Raw genomic sequence first — 21,463 nt, forward strand, 5'->3', positions numbered from 1 at the left:
AAAATAATTTTATATTATTTAGTATTTGTCATATAACTACAGTATAACTCACTGTTTGTCTACCATTTTTACTAGGTACCAAAGCACCTTGTTAACTCTGTTTAAAAAGAGCTCTATAAATATAGTTCGTTATTATTATTATTATTATTATTATTATTATTATTATTATTATTATTATTATTATAGTATGCTCCTTACTTGTTTTAGCTTCCTCCGAAAGCTAAAACAAGTTAAACCACATTCATGTCTGCTTTGTCCAGTCTTGATTTGCAAATCACTTTCAGTTCGTCAGGTTTGTCTTCAGACAGCTCAGAAAGTTATAGAGCATCTTTGGTTTATCCCAAGATTTGTGGAACATTTTTGTCATGGATGTATAAAAATATTCCTACCGGAAAATTACTGGTACATTCTACTTACGTCACGCCAATGTCTTTTACCGTATTGTTTACCATTTTCCTTTAAGTGTAAAATAATCCCAGAAGCGACTTGATTACACCTTTCGATAATGGACACATCGTAAAGTAGTTGGGAATTATATTTTAGCTCCATAAAGTCATCATTATTTCCTAATCTTATTACAAAATTGGGCGCATCTCTTGCATCTCTGGGCGAGTCGCCTGCAAATTCCCCGGTAATTACGGTAGTAACCGGAAATGTCGTCAACTTCGCAGCTGATATAAAGACGTGGTTGTTCCGGTGAAAAGTGGAATTCGCTGCTTAAGGACAGACGGTTTTAAAATAGTCTCTATCATGTTTTAATCAACAAATGTACATTTTTTTAAGGGCCAGATGGTTTAACTTAACAGTACAATGAGACCTCGGTGTCGTTCTTGTGTAATCTCGGCAGTGTAGCGCCTTCTCCTGCTGCTCAGCTCTCCATCGACTGAAGAAACAATGCAGGCCTAGCTAGTGGTTAATGTTAGCTAGCGGAAGCTAATTGGATAACGTTGCTCTAGCAGACTGCAGTGGGATTTAAACCTTGGAGGAAGCCGTTATTCGACGCTGTAACATCATCCAAGTCGGTATGTTACAACTGTTTATGTATTTTAAGGTGCTTCTCTGGTAGGCGGTGTCATATAACTTAACTTTATTTCCGTTAGACAAGCTACTAATCTTCTAACGCCATATTTTTCACAAAGTTAACCCGTTAGCTTGCTAGCATTAGCCTGTTCGGTAGTGTTCTCTTGTTGATTCGATACAAAAAGTCTGTCTGTGTGTGTACATCTGTTAACGGTGAATCGAATAGTTAACCACAGTTTCTGTCAGCGATATGTCATATTTGAAAATAGTTAGCTACGACTTCAGTTTGACTGCCACAGTGGTCCAACGTAGCTGCCCAGCAGTCACCCTGTCAGCACATAACGCTGTTTCTTAATGTTAGCTAAGTACATTGGCATGTTATATTGCATTGCAGGCAGTGTCGAAACCTATTTTTGCTTTCTCTTCACTTAACTGGAGATTGTAGCTCAATAGTTCAGTTTTCTTTGTACCGGGAGTCAGACTTGTCAGATATATGTCCACACCATACACTTAGGTCCCAGCCTGTCATTGCAAAGAAACACTCCCTGAGCAGTCCCTGTGGTGGCTTGTTTAGTACGGTTGAGTTGTGCTATATATGTTTATTTGTTAAAGCCCTTTCTTGTCTATGGCTTGCATTATTTATTTTGATGTATAACAGTGGTTTTCATCAGTAGACAGTAATAAGAACAAAGAATAGACAATAGAATACTGTATAAAATACTGATTACAGGGCAATATTGACATTGTGTCTATCGTGAGATGAGACTAGATAACGTCTTTTTTGGTCACAGAATAATATGATATCTTTTTCTGTATTTACAGGCTATATTATGTAATTTTCTGAAACGATCAGACTGTTGAAGCTGTTGTGTTATTTGTAGTTAGCCACTTACTCATCATATCTGCATCACTCTTGATTATTTATCAAGAATCTAGTTCTGTTAACATGTTGTGAAGGCACCATTAGTCATCCAGATCAATCCAAATTGTTGAAATAAATACCGATATCAAGGCATTTGGTCAAAAAATAATTTCATTTTTGTACATATAGACCAGCCCTACTTTCATAAGATCCGTATTCAGTATTATAAATGAGTATATTATAATATAAAATATATTCTTTTAGAACCACAACAATTTGGCATTTTTAAGAATAAAAAGGAAGCAAAGAAACATTATAATCCTGATCACTTTGAAATCAACATGTTTTCATGTTATATTTTAGCTTATGCATTTTTAATAGAAGTTATAGATGCCCAATCCTTAAGACACATTTTCTGTTCTGCTAAGGTTTCTTTTATGAAATTCTTTAATGTGTGCAATATGCAGCAACTGTTCCTAACTCTGTCAGCCACTCCTAAAAGAGGCTCTTGAGGTGTCCCTCCAGTTTTTGATGATAATCTGCAGTCAATATAGTCCTATCAGTGGAGTAATTGATGAATTTCTTCAGTTTAATTTAAGTTTGGTTCAGATTTTGTTGTAACTGTTTTACAGATGTGCTCATCTGGTAATTTTGTAGTTTGAGGTGCTTTTGAAGTTGGGGCTGAAACAATATGCTTGTTTCCCAGTTCAATACTGTCGCTTTGGTGACACTTCGATATATACTGTGAATCTTAAGCATTGTGATTCAATATTATAATTGATTGTGATTGTTGTATGTTTTTTTTTTAAATAGTTGATCATGGGGAAAAGTTGAATCATACACTTCTGGAGTCTGTATATCATGAGTCATGTTTCTCAAAACAATAAATAAGATTGTTAGGACAGAATTCATTTCAGTTCCTGAAAACTGAACATTAAACAAATGTAAGCCTTTCAGTTAACATCCTTCATATTCAATTGAACTTGAAAATTGTCATTTCAAAACCCTGGACTGAATATAATATTGGTATATAAAATGTACAATAGAAAGATTGAATATCAGTTAAGGAAAAAACAGGTGGATTGTTGTCTCAGACTGCAGAAGTGTACCAAATAAACAGTTGATGTGTAGCAGCGTCATGCAGTATGTGGCCACTTTATTAGATACACCTGTACAATCTAGTGCAAACCAATACAGCTGTTCTGGCCTTAAGTCTGCTTTTATAATGCCTCTAACATCAATCAATCAGTGTTTTGTTGAACCAGGTTTTGGCACTGTGGTCATTTTAGTGGTGATGTTGCTCTGGACTGCATGTTACTACAAGGTTTTTTAAAATTGAGCTCTGTAAAGACAGATACTATCTGGCAGGGCTGTAGTATTGGAGTGTAGATGTACCTAATAAATTGGCCACAGAATGCATGTTAGTTATTTAGATGATTTAATTTTTTTATATACCACTGTCTAACTCTCGCCTGTCTTTTTACAGCTATGAGCTCTCAACTGCAGGTCTTCTCTCCGCCCTCCATCTCCTCCAGTGCCTTTTGTCGCGTGAAGAAGCTGAAGGTCGAGAGCAACGTTTGGGATGTATCCACCACTGAAGCTTACAGCTCCATAGCAGGCCAGTCAGCTTACACCTTTGCCCCAGCCATGGCTGTGCCACCCTTTGCACCATCCTTGGTCTTCCCTCCTGCAGCACCTGGCTCCAGAGGACAAGTGGTGGTGCGGGCGGCTGATAGCACTGGCAGTCTTCCCCGTGGATCCAGCAGGCGTGTCACAGAGCAGGCGACGTCTTCCTCTTATGCTCATGCTGAGACCACCTCTGAAACGAGGGGGCACAGGCACGGGCAGAAGAGAAAGATTGAGGAAGCCAGTGAAGGCAGTGGGAGTGGGTGTGGCAGTGTCCAAATATTGGAGGAACTCTCAGCTCCTGCAGCAACTTACTCCACCCGTACGGGTGGTGGAGGAGGGGGCACAGGCCAGTCCATACTCCACTCAGCTCCAACCACCAAGAGCAGCAGCTCCAATGGTGAAGGGGATTATCAGCTTGTGCAGCATGAGATCCTCTGCTCTGTGTCCTGCAGCTATGAAGTGCTGGAGTTTCTGGGAAGAGGCACGTTTGGACAAGTGGCCAAGTGTTGGAAGAGGGGCACAAATGAAATTGTGGCCATCAAGATCCTGAAAAACCACCCTTCATATGCTCGTCAAGGCCAAATTGAGGTAAACAAACAACATTTTGTTTGCTGTCATTAGAAAACTACATGTACAGTGGTTACTGGATTAATCTGATAACCTTCACATTGCAGAGAGATTCTTCTCTCAGAATTAATACTGCAATGCTAGCAAAAGTGAATGTGTTTGGCTAAATATGTAATTTATCTAGGTGCTGCCAATTTATTAGCCTTACTCGAGAAATGTACTGTTGAATATTCAGTATTGAACATTTTGCAAATCTTTTGAGCCTGAATGTTTTGTCTGATATAATTAATAGCTGTTATGAACAGCTGCACTTAAACGCAGAGTGAAAAGCTGGTCACCAAAGAGAAAGGGGAGACGCGATATCTATAAAATACAGGTATAGTCACACACATATTCAGGCAGTTTCTCCTGGAAGGCATTTGTCATGTTGCACTTGGTTGTTCACATGAGAAGCGACAGAAACGGTTATGTCAAGATTATTAAGCGTGGTGGGAACCTAGAACATGGCTGTGCTAAATCGTGACCCGATTGTTACACCAGTAATAAATGTTGATCTGCAAATGAAGTAGCGTCACATAACATGATTTAGCTACGTTTAAGTCAAAGAACATTTAAATGCAGTTGCAAGAACAAAACTTCATCTTAAGATATGAGTGAAGCTCAAAGCTCAAATTGAGGACTGTTGCAGCCCGCTGTAAAAGCCCCCCGACCAGCAACCAAAACTCCAGCAGTCAATCGTTGATCAGGCTGGCCCCACTTTGTTCTGGTCCAACCAAAAACAAACGTATTAGCAGCTAAACATTAAAGCAAATTTATTTACTCTGCCTTGTCCTGTGCCTCTTGTGTCATAAAAAGTCAGTTACATTATAAAACTAGAATCGTAGTCTTGGGCTTACTTGGGTTCTACTTTATCTGCAGATGCTTCACAGATGTTACCAGGTTGTTGTTGGTGTGGACTGTTTGAAATGCACCTGATGTGTAGTGACTCCCTGTCAGTGGCTGTAGAACATACAGCATTATCAGTCACTTTGCAGCAAACTGTCCAAATAAAACCTGCAGGCACTGTAACTGACTTGAAGCAATATTGTGCACTTCATTGAATATTTTGTTGTGAAACATGAGTGAACGAGCAGTTATGTTGAGCTATTTTTCTCATTAATAGGTGGGCATCCTGAACCGGCTGAGTGCAGAGAACGCAGATGAGTACAACTTTGTGCGATCATATGAATGCTTCCAACACAAGGGTCACACCTGCCTGGTGTTTGAGATGCTGGAGCAGAACCTGTACGACTTTCTCAAGCACAGCAAGTTCAGCCCACTCCCGCTACGGCACATCAGACCCATCCTACAGCAGGTATGGCAGGCATTCATAAAACCTTTTTATTGTGTTACTGCTTTTTTAAAAAATCTTCAGATTTCAGATTAATGTTTGTGTGTTTGTGTCTTTAGGTAGCCACAGCGCTGATGAAACTGAAAAGCCTGGGTCTGATCCATGCAGATCTGAAGCCTGAGAACATCATGCTGGTCGACCCTCTGAGACAGCCCTACAGGGTGAAGGTCATTGACTTTGGCTCAGCGAGTCATGTGTCTAAAGCTGTCTGCTCAACCTACCTACAGTCTCGCTACTACAGGTTGGTGGCAAGAAATCCAGTTGTTTAAATCTAAATACATCTTTCCATGTGATTTTATGAGGATGTGTGGTAACCATGTAGTAGTATAGTTCTATTTCCTTTATACTAGTCCATTATTCTTCTCTTTGCTGTCCAGGGCTCCAGAGATCATTTTGGGTCTGCCGTTCTGTGAGGCGATTGACATGTGGTCTTTGGGCTGTGTAATTGCTGAGCTGTTCCTGGGTTGGCCTCTGTACCCTGGAGCCTCCGAGTATGATCAGGTCAGTGCTTATATTAGGGGGTGGTGCCTTATCTCTGGGAATGGAAAAATGCCTGGGAAAGGCTAACCTGTCAGATAGAGGCTGCTGGTTATTTGCTGTTAGCGGATCAGGGAAGTACTGTTTTTCAAACTAAATGCTGCTAGTCATGCTATAAACCCAAGAGACAGTGAAGTGCTGCAGAAGAACAAGCAAAATGATATACTGTGAGAGCATTGCAGGTTCATTTTAGTAATTTTACTGTGGTTCTTAAACTTGATTGTTTTTTGTTTGCCCCCCCCCAGATCCGTTACATTTCTCAGACTCAAGGCCTGCCTGCAGAGTACTTGCTGAGCGCCGGCACTAAGACCAGCCGCTTCTTCAATCGAGGCCCTGACTCTAGCTACCCACTCTGGAGGCTTAAGGTTAATATAATCTCATACTGATCCAACGGACTATCTGTTTATTAAGTAGGCTGTACAGGTTCATTATAAATATGTGAAAATATAATGGAAGTCCTGCAGCTCCTTCTGATTTGATTATTTGGATTGTACACATATCATTTGATTTTTGTAAGAAATAGTTTTTGCACAAGACAATAAACAGAAATGATTTCCATTTCCATTTTCCAGACTCCAGCAGAGCATGAAATGGAGATGGGCATCAAGTCCAAGGAGGCCAGGAAGTATATATTCAACTGTCTGGATGACATGATGCAGGTAGATGGCAATTTGTTATTTAACATTTAATTTAGTGCTTGAAGTTGAGGTGAAACAAAAAATAAAATGCCTTTTCAACCCTTTAAGATCACATTCCTGGTCATATTGTGCACCTGTTAACTAATATATGCAAAAGAAAACCCCCAACCTGTATTCAAGTATCAAAATACAATCATGTTTTCTTCCTGTATAATAAAATGTCATGCTTACATAGGCTTGAACCTAAGGCTGCATTAGTCTATAAAATGTCAAAAAAATGTGAAAAATGCTCATCAGAATTTCCTAGAGCCCAAATGGGTTTAATCATATTGCTTCCTTTGTCCAACAAACAGTTCAAACCCCAAAGACTCTTCATTTACTATCATAAATGACAAAAAACGCAGCAAATCCTGACTTATAAGAAGCTGGAACCAGTAAATGTTTGACATTTTTTCTTGAAAAATGACTGAAATGATTAATCAATTATCAGAATAGTTTTGATTATTTTTTTCCATCAATTAATCAACTAATTGTTGCTACTTTACTTGAACCCATCAATTTTAACCAATAATAGTATGACAGCCACCCATTAATCAATCTTCAATGTTTTGCAGCACAGCTAAGATTTCTTAGTTAGCTATCGACTGTATAGCGTGTCAAGTTAGGACAGGTGCACTTTTCAATGTCAAAATCAAATTCCTGCCAAAGTTACATCCCACCCACTTATTTTGTTTCACTTGGACATACATTATGATTCAGAAGCTAGATATTATTGAAATGCTGTTTCATCTGGTTTTAGCCCTTCGTACACTGTTTTTCCTCTGTATACAAATACAACAAACACACTCACTCACAAAAAAAGACATCAAGTTACCAATACCTCATGGTGTTTGTTTGACCCATTTGGGGGTTGTTTTGTGTATTCCAGGTCAACCTGTCTTCTCATTTGGAGGGGACAGACATGTTGGCTGAGAAAGCTGATAGGCGAGAGTTTATAGACCTCCTGAAGCGGATGCTCCGTCTGGATGCTGACAAAAGGATCACACCTACAAAAACTCTAGGTCATCCCTTTGTCACAATGAGCCACCTTATGGACTATCCCCACAGCTCCCAGTAAGTGTGATATGAAGACGTTTTTCAGGCATTGCTGTGCATAAACTGTATGTTAATTTGGGTGAGTCTTATCTGAAATGTAATTGCTGAAACACTCCATCATCTCCAGTGTGAAGTCCTGTTTCCAAAACATGGAGATCTGCAAGCGTCGGAGCTCTTACGATAGCAGCAAATCCCTGTACTCAACCAATGCAGTCCCCAGTGCTGCAGCGGGAAACCTCACTGTTACCTTCAGTAGCCAACTCAACCAGCATAACCAGGTATGACACAGATACTCACCATGAGTTCTTACGCATGTTTAGAGACCTGTAACTCCTCAAGTATTAATCAGGGGTGTGTGATTTCTTTAACAGGTGCCTTCTGCAGGGGGAGCGGTGCCTTTGCTGAACTACCAGCCAGCTCTGTACCAGCAGGCGACGATCAACATTCCCGGGCTGGCTCAACAGAGTGTCCCAATTCCAACACGTCCTGCTGGGCTGTGTAGCCAGACAGAACCCTTCCAGCAGACTCTCATCGTCTGCCCACCCTCCACTATTCAAGGTAAAGGATGAAGTTGAATTCAGACTGGACAAAAGCTAAACAACACCAAGGGTTGTGTCATTTTGGAAGGTTTATTATATGCCAAGAAACATCACTGTGACTCCCCAGTTTTGTGTTTTTCATTCGTTTTAATTTTTATTTCATTGTTAATTTACAGTTCAGTTTTGTTTCAGTCTGTCTCCAGAGCAGATTTGCTTTTTTTTGTTTAGTTTTTATTGTTTAAAAATCTTTTATGTTAGACATCAGTTTTAGTTTTTCATTTTAATTATAATTTGGGGGTGTTTGTCAGATGCAAGATTTAAAAAGTCCAGAACAGGCAATTCACTGACTGAGCCAAACAAGGAGCATGTACCAATTCCTTGTCATGTTAATTGTATTGACAAATTTTTTCCAAACTGATAGACTAAAACGACAAAGACTAAGTCCTGTATGTTTCTTATTTTAGTTAGTTTTGTAAGTACAGCGTATCAGCTCATAGTTTTAGATTTTGTGGCTCAAGTCCATTTTTTATTTTTGTTTCAGTTAACTAAAATGTTTTTCACATCTACTTTTAGTTTTAGTGCAGTTTCAATTAACTGTAATCTTGCCAACATGTAGATTATTGTTTATTACAAGACTACTTCAGTTAAAGACATGCATGTACTGATAGAAACCAGACACTTGATTAAGATACTAAAATGCTGTAATATCCTGTGCTTCTTGTCTGGAAATGGTCTTTGAGATATTTTGCATCAGATCTTGGTGATAGTCATTGATATGCTTGTGTGGAATTGTTTTCCAGGGCTCCAGCCATCCAGTAAGAGTTCCAGTTTCCCTGTGAGGATGGAGAACTCTGTACCCATAGTACCTCAGAACCAGACTGCTCAATCATTGCAGATCCAGCCAAGTATGCTCACACAGGTAAGAGTGTGTCGTCAAATTTCAGATGTCTGTCAGAGGCTATTTGTTTTGAAAAGGATCTTTAAAAATGAAGTTGTTTTCTATTTTTGTTTTGAATGACCCCCCATCTCTGTTACACTTTCTTTGACAAAGATGGACAAAGAAAGCATGCATGTTGTGACAGAGAGAGTGTCTGTGTCCGTATGGACAGATGCAAAGAAGCGCAACTGATACTTAACTGTTATTTGGTTACTTTTTAGCATTTTTCTTTGTAATTCTCTGGTTCATGCATGGAACTACACTTCAGAACGGAGCCCCTGCTAACAGTGAGAAGCAGAGTGTCAACTCTTCCAAAGTGGGTGGAACATGCACCAAGTAGACCTGTGTCATGTGTACATCTCTTGTAGGAAAGGGGTGTTGGAGGTTAATATGCATGTGGGACAGGGTGTGTAGATTTGTGGTATTAGGTAGCTGATTTAAAGCATAATACACTTTCTTATTCAGTACTTCTACACTGAGGCTGTCTCAGAGACAAGTATTTGGCTTTTGTGAATTCTGATGTGACTTGAACTTCAGCAGTTTCATGCAGATTTCCTTGACTTGGTCCACATGAGCACATGTTTTAGTCATTCAGAAACCTAAACTTGGGGTTGCTGACAAAAAGTCTGGCAACATCCATGAATGATATCATGTCGTTAGCACCAAGCTGAGAGCAGTGGTGCCCAGTTCTGTTCATTCATGGAGGCATTGAGTGCATCCAAAAGTCTCCCCATTAGGGTTCTCTCTTCAGCCTCCTTCTCTGTTTGCTGCCAGCAGAGTGAGCCAAAGTTCTAGTGGGGACCAGGTTGAGACATTTTTTCCAGTACAATGGTTTGCTTTCAGTGGAAATGTTTTATTTTAATGCATTTATACTAGGGCTGCTACAATTATTTTTCTTTATTGATTAATCAGTTTATTTTCTTGATAAACTGATTAGTTGTTCGTCCGTAGCATGTCGGAAAATGGTAAAAGATGTCCTCTAATGTCCCAAAGATATTCTGTTTACAGTCAACTGAAAATAGTTAAGAGGCTGGAATCGGAGAATTTTACTTTTTTTTTTTTGCTGAAAAAAAAATTCAAACATATTGATAGCTTATCAAAATTATTGGCGATTAATTTAAAGGATCAGCCCCTAGCACAGAGTTTGCAGGTTTCATCTCACTGTCCCTTCCAAGCCTGTTGGAGAACGTACAGTGGTCAGGAAAAGCATGCAAAACATGAAAGGCCCCGTCTGGAGCCGGTGTTTGATTTGACCATTTTGGGCTACTGTAGAAACATGACAGGCTCCATGGAAGAGGACAGACTCCCTCTGTAGATAAAAAGGGTTATTTCCAAGTTAACAAAAACACAGCAGTTCTTATTTTCAGTTGATCGCACACCAATGAAAATATATTGATGAATATTATATTTAATTTCTGGGATGTTCTGCCAATAAATCCCTGTAAATCTTATACACTGGATTTTAAATAATCGACAACCAATTGATTAATCATTGCAGCTCTAATTTATACCACTGACTTTTGAAATAACATAATCAATGTTGTTTTTGTGGTTTGTGATCTGCTGGTTGCGTCTTGCCTTGGATTTGCTCCTAGGACTGATTTGGACTTCCACTCATTTTCCAGTCTCCTGTCTGGGACAGAGGCCAGATGTTAAATGCGGGAATCTTGTGGCTCAAAGAAACCAGTTGATGGCTGTTTGCAAAGATTAGGAATAATTGCTGCCCACTGCAGAGGTCAGGTGTCCAGATCGCCATTGGTTACCAGTGTGTGTGTCTGGTGTGCAGCTGGTTTTATCCGCTCTGTCCCTTTTTGTTTGAATCAGAAACAGCCTTGAAGGACATTACTGCCCTAACCCTGCCCTCCCCTATCCTCCCTCCCTCCTCCAGGGTTCCTGCACACCCCTGATGGTGGCCACCCTGCACCCACCCTCAGCAGGCATAGCCCCCCAGTATTCTCTGCCCCTCGGGCTGGGCACCGGGGTGGGTCGGCCCACCCTGCTGGAGCACACAGCCACAGTGCTGGTAAAGCAACGATGACATCCCTGAAGAAAGACATGCACATGCACACTCCCCTTTACCACTAACAATGCCATCTCTCTCCTGCCCCACTCCTCTTCTTTTCATTCGTTTGCAACCTTCCCTCCTCTCCCTCTGTGCCACATGTTGTTTGGGGCTACTCTTTTTTTATGCATATTCCTTCATTTTGCCTCTTCACATGCAGACTTCTCAGAATCTTGGTTGGTTGATGCTTATTTTTTTAGGAAAATCAAACCGTTGTTTGGTCTGGTATCACCATTATCCTTTTTAAAATTCCCCTTTGTGACCTCAAATCTGAATTGACAAATTTGCGATCTCTCTCCACTCCAAAGGACACCCCCTCCCCACACCATTCTCACACTCTTTCATTTCCCTCCCCCACAGTCTTTCCCCGTAGGTGTGCTGAAGGCATGGAGCGCATGTGTTGCTGCGTTGGTCTGCGCTTTGCTTGCAGCTTCTCTTGTCCTGTCCTTCCTTGGTTTCAGCAAAGGAGATTGCAGCTACAAAGCCCACTAAAAATCCCTCCTCAACAGTCCGACTCTGACACACATCTTTTCGTTTCAGCCTCAGAACATGTGGCATGCCTTTCCCAAAGACAGCTTATCAACAGATTGTTTGGCATCAGCGAACTAAACAAATTTTCTTTCCTCAGTGTTTCTTCTTTAACAGGCACCATGGTTCTGTGTATACATGTCTTTATACTTGATCAGACTGTGTTTACAGTGCCTCATTGTTTGTGCTTTGCATGACATCATCTTGTGCATTTGTTGCAGGGCAATGCTATAATAAGGGAATGGCTTGGGAAAAGTTGCTCGCTTATCTGGCTTTGTGCTTTTGCCTGTAGACAAGATTGGCCAGTTGGTTTTCCTTATTTCTCAGCATGGCTCAGTTTGTCTGGCCCATTCCAGCACTCAAATCATTTGTGTTGATTAAGTCATATCTGATCCTTGATATTACATGTACTTAAGTGTGAGTGTCTTTTGTTTTGTTTTTCTCAGCAGGCCTGGCCCACTGGCACCCAACAGATCCTTATACCATCATCGTGGCAGCAGGTACCAGGTGTGGCCATCCACAGTTCTGCCCACCAGTCAAATGTGGCTGAATCTCCCCTGGAAACACTTGATGCTTCCATGCAGCAGGGACACAGCTGGAGGTGAGTTAGTCTCGCATAGCCAGACCTATGTCTGCTCTCTGTTAGCACTGTCTCAGCAGTGGAAAAAGGTCCAACTGGGCCCATTATCAATCTGGTATAGGGTGAAAAAACACCCTGGGTTGTTTGTATGTCTTTAAACCAGTCACAGTTGTCTTGGACAGCACTTGAGCCCAAGATGCTGTGATGTTGCTGTTGTTAAATAGTGTTGTGGGAGCTGGTTTTGGTGGAACATTTGCATGTGGGAAGGTGAGCCCTGGACTTAAAATGGCTAAATCCCTGGGAAAGAAAATGTCACATTAAGCAGTGAAAGATTTACATTGATGTTGTGATACAAGTCTGTGTTAACCCTTTCTAGCTCACTGTAGCTGATACGCTATGCTTGTAATATGAAACTTTTTCCAACAGAGTTGGAAAATGTTGTGTAAGGAATATGCAACAGTGACAAGTTAAACAAAACATGGTTAAACTTTAATATCTAAGCTAAACAAACTATGGATTTATGATAATTTCCCACACAACATAAGAAAAGTAAACTGTTTTTTTGTTTAAGTTTCATGTTTGTCGTTTTACCTGTTGCGTCCCCAACTAACTGATCTTTGACCCCAACAGGAATACAACCCAAGCCAGGACCCAGCAGGAGAGGAAGAAGGTGAAAGCCAGACGTGGAGAGAACAGAAACAGGTTGGTAGAGCCCCGCAGGCAGTTACAGTCTTTGATTTATTTTGAGTCATCAGAGTTTAAGCTGTCACACCAAATGACAGATGGATGAAGGGAACTGACATCACACCAAAAACAACCAACTGTTTATCACTTTCATTTTTGTGAGATAGATTGTAGAGTTATATTTTTTTTCTGTAATTCTGCCTCTTCCAAATTTGTATTTTTATTGCAGCTTCTTGGGTTAAATAGAATTTTCAAAGCACCATTAGACTTTATATTCAGGTTTTTTTTTGTCACAGCTGAAATTCTATTCGCTTTGGAGGGAAAAACTCAACGTTTGCGTTTATCTGTCTAGGGGTATATCTGCTACATCATTACTCAGCAGCAGCGGTGTGACTCCACCTAGTGCCACGTTGTCCCAGCCAATCATCATCTCCGACACACCCAGCCCTGCTGTCAGCATCATCACTATTCACAGTGACACCGACACAGAGGATGAGCGCAAGTTCCATCCTGCCAGGTGAGGACAACATACTGCTCGACACCATTAAGTGTCTTAGTAGCACTTTCCCTTACCTTGGTAATAACATGATTATAGTTTGATAATAAAGAAGTTATCATAAGTAATACCATATAATTACCAATGTAAAAACAGGTAATGGAAATAGCTGTGTAATATTAGACTGAAATTTATCTAACAGGGTAATAAGGGGCAAAAAAGTTAATAATGGGAAAACAAATACAGCAATGAGGCAAAACAAACTTAAGTACATTTTAGTAAATTAACAATATGGTACTTGCTCACAATAAAATGGTTAGCAGTAGAATATTTAGATCAAAAGATGGTTTACGTTTTCACAAAATTATAGGTTATTGTCAGTGTAATACCTAATCATGTTAAAATTCTTGGAAGTAAAAATTGGTGATTGTCATATTACAGTACTTAAATTCATCCTCCATTATGTTTTAAATCTTCCCTTTTGTTTCATGGTAGCTCTTTACTAACTATATGTTTAATGCTGTGATTTGTTACCTGGAAGCATTTGTGGTTTAATTTCTTTTAATTCTGATTAATAACCACGAATCAGGGCTATAAAATGCTAAACTACCCATTTCTATTTAATTTCACGGTAAAATCAGATTAAACCAAACATCTAGCGGCATAAAGATTATCATTGTCTATACACCCAATATATCAATTGCAGTTACCAAGATATTATTTGACATCTACCAAGATATATTTATTATTAAACTATTGTCCCATTATTACCATGTTATTATGGAGCTGTTGTGTAAAGTGCTATCCTAACTACCCAACATATTAAAAACAAAGGAGGAATGGTTATATCTGAAGATGAGTGGGGGGGATATGTGCAAATCACAATGGATAACTACATTTTTGCACTGTTGGAGGGAATTTGGATGGAAAAATGTCATGAGATATTTTCATTACTCCTGCCTAGAAGAGAGATCAAGGTGTTGGAATGAATTGTTTGAGGTCATGTGGAGCAGATGTTGGCAATCATTATCATTTACTTTGGGACTGCCCAAAAATTCCATCCTATTGGCAGGATATTCATAAATGTTCAGAAACTGCATTTCAAATCACTATTCATTTGCTGCTCTGACAGTGTATATGGTTACTATAATACTGAATCTTCAGAGTAAAGCAGACAAATATCTAATGAGAATATTACTTAGTGGAAGGAAATAAAGCTGTGACTAGGAAGTGGTTACAACCAAATGCTCCAACATTAGAGGACCGGTTAAAAATTATTTATGAAATCTACACAATGGAGAGGCTAACCTTTTCTATAAAAACACTCATGGAATCATTTAGGGGGATGCGGTCAAAATGGATTAAGTGCATCATTTCACAGAGAACTGACCTGCTTTAATGGAAATCGCCATCTCCAATGGACTACTGCAGAGATTATCACGAGTGGATTTTCATAGATAAAATGAGTGTGTGTGACATTATTTGTTCAAATGTTCACAATTACTAACAGTGGAATGGAAGGGAGAACAGAAGGGAGACGAGCTTTATTTTAACAAGGTTTAATGCCATCATTTGGGTCATGTCTATATTATTATGTACCTAGGTAAATTTGATTTCTGTATTCGAATGTCTTGCAAATGTGGACAGAAAGACATTGGGTAAAACTAGAGACCTGTTGTGATGGTCTTTCAACATGTTGACATTACAACAGTAGTCAAACTGTAACCAGTAGTCGTTCCACGCTCATCTTTGAACTTTATTTTGATCTCAACTACACGTCCATGTGGCTGCATCTTGCATTTTTGTGAGGCTATACTTGTATAATGGTGTAGTCATAAATGCTGACGACTCATGGGTTTGAATGTCAACATGTTGATGGGTGTCATGGAGTTCATTTTAAATTAAAGTTTCTAAAGATATCTCATTTATCAGACTGAATTTTGTGAAATGTGTCTAAAATGATGTTTAGTACATTAAGAATATTTACATGTGAAGAATGATGCAGCCATAACAAACGTGTAGTTGAGGGTTAAATATTATTTATTTTTTAATATTATACAGAATATGAGTAGTACTGTCCAAGTTGAATAAAATTATTTAACAACCTTGAAACAAATCAAAAAAGAGAAATATGCATGTTCAGGAGTTAAAAGTTGAAGTTTAGGTTACAACAAAGAAGAACATCTTGGATGTTTTGCAAACCTGGACTGTGAATGAACTCCCCAATGAAGAAAAAAAAAAAACTATCCCAAATCTTGGTACTATCCAACAGTTGCAGAAGATATGTGAAGTTAGAGGACTGATAAACTGGGCTGGTTTATTCATCAGGGTTTGTTCGAGTGCTGGAAATCTTTGAAAACACTTGAATGTAAATGTAGTGTTTTTAAGGTTTGAAAAGTGCTTGGACTGTGGATAACGTGCTTGAAACTGCTTGAAATAGTATTTGGATTACTTTCATAATGAATCACCACCTGACTCATTGGGTTTTTAGATGCCATCATGAAAAAATAATTTTAGTTATTTATAGCACAATAATGTCTGATGTAATCCCATGAAGAAATAAAATAATCATTTTGAGAATATGTATATAAGCATGTAATTTCTGACAGCTGTAGGTCTTGGGGAAAGCTTGAAAATGGCAAATAAAAATAATTAATGTGTGAATTTGACTTTTAAAAGGTGTAGGAACCCTGATTTATTTGGATTGAATTACTATGATACACCTGTCTGATTTTGTGAAATAACTAGGTTTCTCTGTTTACACAGTGTTGGTCTGAGCCAGCGCACTAACGTTATCAGCTGTGTGACGGTTCACGACTCCGACTCCTCCACAGCCAGCCCCCTGACTCCTCTGCCCCGCACATTGAACCCAGCGAGCAGTGTGTCATCACGCCAGGCCAAGTCTCTGGCGGTGGTGGCACCTTCAGTCAAAACCCAGGGCTCTGAAAGAGGGGCGGTGTCACGCGCACGCTCAGAGACTGGTGAGAGTGATTTATAGTTATTATCATTTTGTTTTGTGTGTGAAAGCCATATAGAGTTTGATAAGCATTGCTATTTTTTTTTTTATTCAGTGAACTACGTGAAGCCGAAGAGATCATCCAACCGACACCCCTGCAGTTCAGGGGAGGGCATGGAGCGTCATGGGCTGGTGCCAAGTCAATCACACCCTTTAAACCTCAGCCAGGTGAGGATTCTTTAGATGCTGACGTTTAATGAGATCAAATGAGGCAGTTTTATACCTTCATTGCAAGTCAGTTGAGGTTATATGTGGCAGTTAACAACTTTATTATAATTCCATTGAACAGTTTTCAAAGTATTGACATGTTGCCAGACACAAGAGGTAGGCAAAGGAATGCAAGCACTTAATGGGAGAGGGTGTAAGCTCCTCAGCGTCTAAATCAGGTGACAGACACTGCTGCCAAAGTGTATAACAGCCCATTATAGATGAGATGTACTCACACACACAGAGGGACATCTCTTAAATAATGAGATCAAAGGATGTTTGCTCCTGTAGAAAACTAAACCACAGCTTTTTATTCAGCACTGGTTATTTACTGTGGCACAACATTTTGCAACTGAAAAACAAACTTGTCCTAAGATTGAGTCCAATGTGCTCTCTACTGGACAAACAATGTAATGGCAGATGATTTTGAAAATGACCCAAAGCAAACTTTGAGCATTTATCTACTAAAGTTAAATTTTTATGCATCTGCCAACCTGTGTGCCGGTGCTAATACATCTGTGACGAGACAATACCTGCTCATGATACCGACTTACTCAGAATGGGGGCTGTTTCTTTAATGTCTTTTTATGCTGTGGTTATTAAACTGAGGGTTGAGACCAACTCAAAGGGTGGCAGGATGATTAACAGGATAGAGAAAAGACATTTCTGCTGCACCCATTAATCTTCATTTTTCCTGTGTCACTTTTTCTTTTGTCGTTTTACTCGTGAAATAGTGAGAGTTTACCATTTTAGGATTAAGGAAATCTGAGCAGGAAACTTTCTTTTCATGCTGAACAGCTCACAGCTCATAATTGAATGCAAGCTGCATGTTGGTGTGAAGAGTCACAAGTCAAAAAGGTTAGGAACCAGCCCCTTATTGTGTAGAAGTGTTAACTGCAACAGTCTCCTAAATGTCACTAAACCACTAGTGGGCTGGTCAGTACAAAGTCATGCTGTGCTGTCAAACACAGATTTATTTGGTATTATTTACCAGCTGCAACAGCGTGGCTGGTATTGTTTTCACCGCACGCAGGTGTGTCATCACAGCAAATTGTCCCAGAGTCACCGACTGTAGCCAGCCCAGGAGTGGTTTTGAATATTTCGCCTGGTGTTTGTCTGCTTGACTGTGGACAGGTTTTTGGAAGTCGTAGTCACGAAACTTTACAGGTGTGTGAGATCAAAATGAAGCCAAAGTTGGAAGATGGGTGTAGTCTGAGCAAGGTGCCAGGAGTAGAGGGGTATGAAGAAGGGAAGGGGCCATCTATGAAGTGCTGAACTGTAAAGTTAGGAATTTAAATGTGTAAAACAAGTGAGTTTCTCTATGCTTAACAACAAACATAACCAATGAACAGGCTAATTAGGTTGCTACTACAACAATGGTCTTGTAATCAACCCAAAAACACCCATAAATTTAGAAATTTAAATAAAATCACAATGGTTTACTTTTTTGCATTTATAAATAAGCCTGCTTTAAGACGTTGGGTAAAACTAGAGACCATCTTGTGACGGTCTTTCAGCATGTTGACAATCCAGGCTATAAATTCTCAGTAGTCAAACTGTAGCCAGTAGTCGTTCCACGCTCATCTTTGAACTTTGTTTTCATCTCAGCTACACACCCAGCTGCATCTTTCATTGTTGTGATGCTATACTTGTGTAATGAGGAGTCATAAATGCTGACGACTCATGGGTTTGAATGTCAACATGTTGATGGGTGTCATGGAGTTCATTTTAAATTAAAGTTTCTAAAGATATCTCATTTATCAGACTGAATTTTGTGAAATGTGTCTAAAATGATGTTTAGTACATTAAGAATATTTACATGTGAAGAATGATGCAGCCATAACAAACATGTAGTTGAGGGTTAAATATTCTGTTTTTTATTATTATTTATTTTTTAATATTATACAGAATATGAGCAATACTGTACAAGTGGAATAAGTTGATTTAACAACTTTGAAACAAAATCAAAGAAGAAGAGAAATATGCATGTTCCGGAGTGAAAAGATGAAGTCTACGTTACAACAAAGACGGATCCCATTATATAATAATATTCACAAGAAATACAACAACAGTACATACTGTCAAATAGATTTATGACTCACGTTGTTGTATGTCTACTGACATTCGTTCTTTTTCAGGTGCAGCCCGTGGTTTCTTCATCTCAGGAGCGTTCCCACAGTGACTCATCTTTGCGTCGCCAGCAGACGTTCCCTCCCGCCGTCTCGGCCTCTCACTACAACTTTCCCGAGGTGTCCGCCCTGGCCTCGGCCTCGGCCCCTGGCCCCAGCCTGTACACCTACCCGGCCTCCACCGCCCTCTCCTCGGCCTCTCAGGCCATGGAGCAGCTGCTGGGCCGCGGTCACGGCAGCCACGGCCACTCCCCCTCCGCCTATGCAGCAACCTACACCTCATCGTCCTCCTCCAGGAGGGACTCGGCCAGTCGAAAGGACTCTGTCAGTAGTCTGCTGCACAGCCTCCCTGCAGCCTACCAGCATCAGTTTGCCACTGGTTCTCCCTACGTTAGCGTGACGCCACGGGCCGAGGCTTACAGTGCCTACCAGCTCAGCCCCAGGCGCCTCACACAGTACCCCTACCTATAGAGAGTCACGCACACACTCTGAACAAAGACAAAGAAAAGATCTACTTCCCCACATACTATCACAAAGGGACATTTAAACTTGTAGAATAAATGTTTGTCTCTTGTTTGTTTGCTGCTTTTGACTTTTAAAGGCAGCATCTCACCTCCAACTCATTCACATGCTCTTTTGGACTGTTTTTAGTGTTTTTGAAATGTTCTTTGGTATTATTTGATATTGTATCGGTTTATTTTAACTTTAAAAAATTTTGTTTATAGCCCATATTTTATCCCCATCTTACCCAGATGTACAATTAAGGCATTGTGGTAAATGTATTTTACTCCTGTTTATCTTGTGTGAAGAGAGATTATCCTCCTGTCACAAACTGCGACGACACTTTAGGTGAACTTTTTAGACACCTGACTCACAGGGCTAGTGAAGAGCTAGCTGACAAAGAGTTACAAGTTAGCTTTTCACGAGCTTTGTTACAAAGTTTTCACACTAATCCAATGAGGCCCTGTGTTTTTAGCTAACATAATAATGACTGTATCTTTTTTAAACCATTTCTGTTTACTCACAAATGTCTTTTACTATGTTTAAATTATGTTTTTGTCGGTGTGAGGTAAGAGGAAGAGGAAGGTCCACGAAGATGTTGAAAAAGAGAACAATATGGTGCAAACTGTGATGGATACATGTTTAATTTAAGTGCAAATGTGATAGTCTGTTAATGTAGTGACAGTGTTTTAGGCAGGATTAATCATGTCCTTATGCAATAGAAACTTTTTTTTTTTTTTTTAACTGCATCAACTGAGTGCTGAATGTATTTATGAAGTACAGAAGAGTGGGTTCATCATCGTGAGGAATGACGTGAAAAGCTTTGGTTTGAAATTGTTAAAAGAAAAAAAAAGAAATTAACCTTCTTCCCTACTTTTCTCTCCTTGAAATATAAAAAAGTTTCACATGGACTGAAAAATATTCTATATCTGTGAATCCTGTGTAGGACCTACTCATTATGAAAATGGATTTATGGCCAGTTTTTACTGTTTATTTTTGGGGGAAGAAGCAAATATTTTGTCCTCTTTTCACCCTTTAACACTTTGGAAATGCTCGCTAGGATGTTTTAACAAACTACCCACTCTGCTGTACAGCAACTGATGGAAAAAAAGAGCCTCCTGGTCAGTTACTCAACATCTGGTAAGAAGCTGCTTGTACAGTTTTGTCTTTTAAGTCAGTCAAAGTTGGTGTTGTTCACTAAACACACAGCTTGTCCCCCCCCCCCCCCACCAAAATGTGTAAGAATGGCCATTTTGGCTTCGAAGTTGTTTGAAAATGTTCAATTGCATTGTGTTTAATGTGGATACAACGGTCACACTTGCCTGGCTGTTTCCTGCCACCATATTTAAAGGAGGTGAATCTCGGTCGGGATGGTTTCTGTGGGTCACGAAAGCTTTTTAGTAAAATCCTTCCCTGTTGTGTTTGCATCAGTTTTGTGTTGTAATGTCTGAATATTTAACTGTATTTCATCTTAACATAGTATAGTAAAGAGGCTATTTGGTAGAACTAATTCAGGGAAAAAAGGTTTCAGCTCGAATAATCCACTGTCACTGTTTTCAATAAAATAACCACAAATCCAGAATGGCTGGTTTGCATTATTCCTCCTCACCATGTGTCCCAACATTTTTATGCTTTAATTTTCCTTATTATTCTGAACAGAAACCACCAATAAAAGATTGATGTTGGTAGTGTTGTATGATCTTTGAATTGGTAATTCAGTCTAGTTACTGCTGATGTTAGTAAAATAGCTGGCAGAAGCACAGACTGTAATAAAATACAGAGATAAGAAGTTCAGGCCTTTTACAGGATACAGTGCACAAACCAAACAAGTTCTGTCTCTGCACACAAAACCAGCACTTAGAGAAATTTACAGGCAATACAGGATGGCATGGGTTGTTTTTATGATGAGTCATATCTCATAACTTATGCATACCAAATGCAGGGTCAGTCCCACTGAACCATAAATTCACCATTGTTAGTAAACATTAAAAAAATACACAAAATTGTGAAGAGCTTCTAGATAAATTATAAGTTATCCACCTGGCT

General features: G+C 39.6%; 1 protein-coding gene across 4 annotated transcripts; it reads left to right on the plus strand.

Annotated features, from left to right (window-relative positions):
- Positions 1-681: 681 nt before the first annotated feature.
- On the plus strand, positions 682-20,999 carry hipk1b (homeodomain interacting protein kinase 1b). 4 transcript variants are annotated; one of them, XM_084730681.1, is made up of 18 exons: positions 682-1,022; positions 3,369-4,099; positions 5,241-5,432; positions 5,528-5,709; positions 5,846-5,969; positions 6,251-6,370; positions 6,578-6,664; positions 7,572-7,756; positions 7,866-8,016; positions 8,110-8,296; positions 9,078-9,196; positions 11,103-11,237; positions 12,251-12,405; positions 13,015-13,086; positions 13,421-13,585; positions 16,331-16,545; positions 16,636-16,748; positions 18,926-20,999. In XM_084730681.1, the coding sequence occupies exons 2-18, from the start codon at positions 3,371-3,373 to the stop codon at positions 19,385-19,387; spliced, it is 3,393 nt and encodes a 1,130-aa protein (XP_084586807.1). In that variant the 5' UTR covers positions 682-1,022; positions 3,369-3,370; the 3' UTR covers positions 19,388-20,999. The 4 variants fall into 4 exon arrangements, with proteins under 4 accessions (XP_084586807.1, XP_084586814.1, XP_084586822.1 ...); XM_084730688.1 differs by having other exon boundaries at positions 12,254-12,405; XM_084730696.1 differs by lacking the exon at positions 11,103-11,237.
- The last annotated feature ends 464 nt before the right edge of the window (positions 21,000-21,463 follow it).

The sequence above is a fragment of the Lutjanus erythropterus genome, chromosome 2 (genome assembly GCF_056507025.1).
Source record: "Lutjanus erythropterus isolate fLutEry1 chromosome 2, fLutEry1.hap2, whole genome shotgun sequence".
Taxonomy (NCBI): Eukaryota; Metazoa; Chordata; class Actinopteri; order Lutjaniformes; family Lutjanidae; genus Lutjanus; species Lutjanus erythropterus.

What these genes read in the sequence shown, in the direction of transcription:
- hipk1b (XM_084730681.1), top strand. Translation starts at nt 3,371, where the DNA reads ATGAGCTCTCAACTGCAGGTCTTCTCTCCGCCCTCCATCTCCTCCAGT. An exon ending in CTCGTCAAGGCCAAATTGAG is followed by an intron (nt 4,100 to 5,240) that starts GTAAACAAACAA and finishes TCTCATTAATAG; the next exon opens with GTGGGCATCCTGAACCGGCT. An exon ending in GACTATCCCCACAGCTCCCA is followed by an intron (nt 7,757 to 7,865) that starts GTAAGTGTGATA and finishes CATCATCTCCAG; the next exon opens with TGTGAAGTCCTGTTTCCAAA.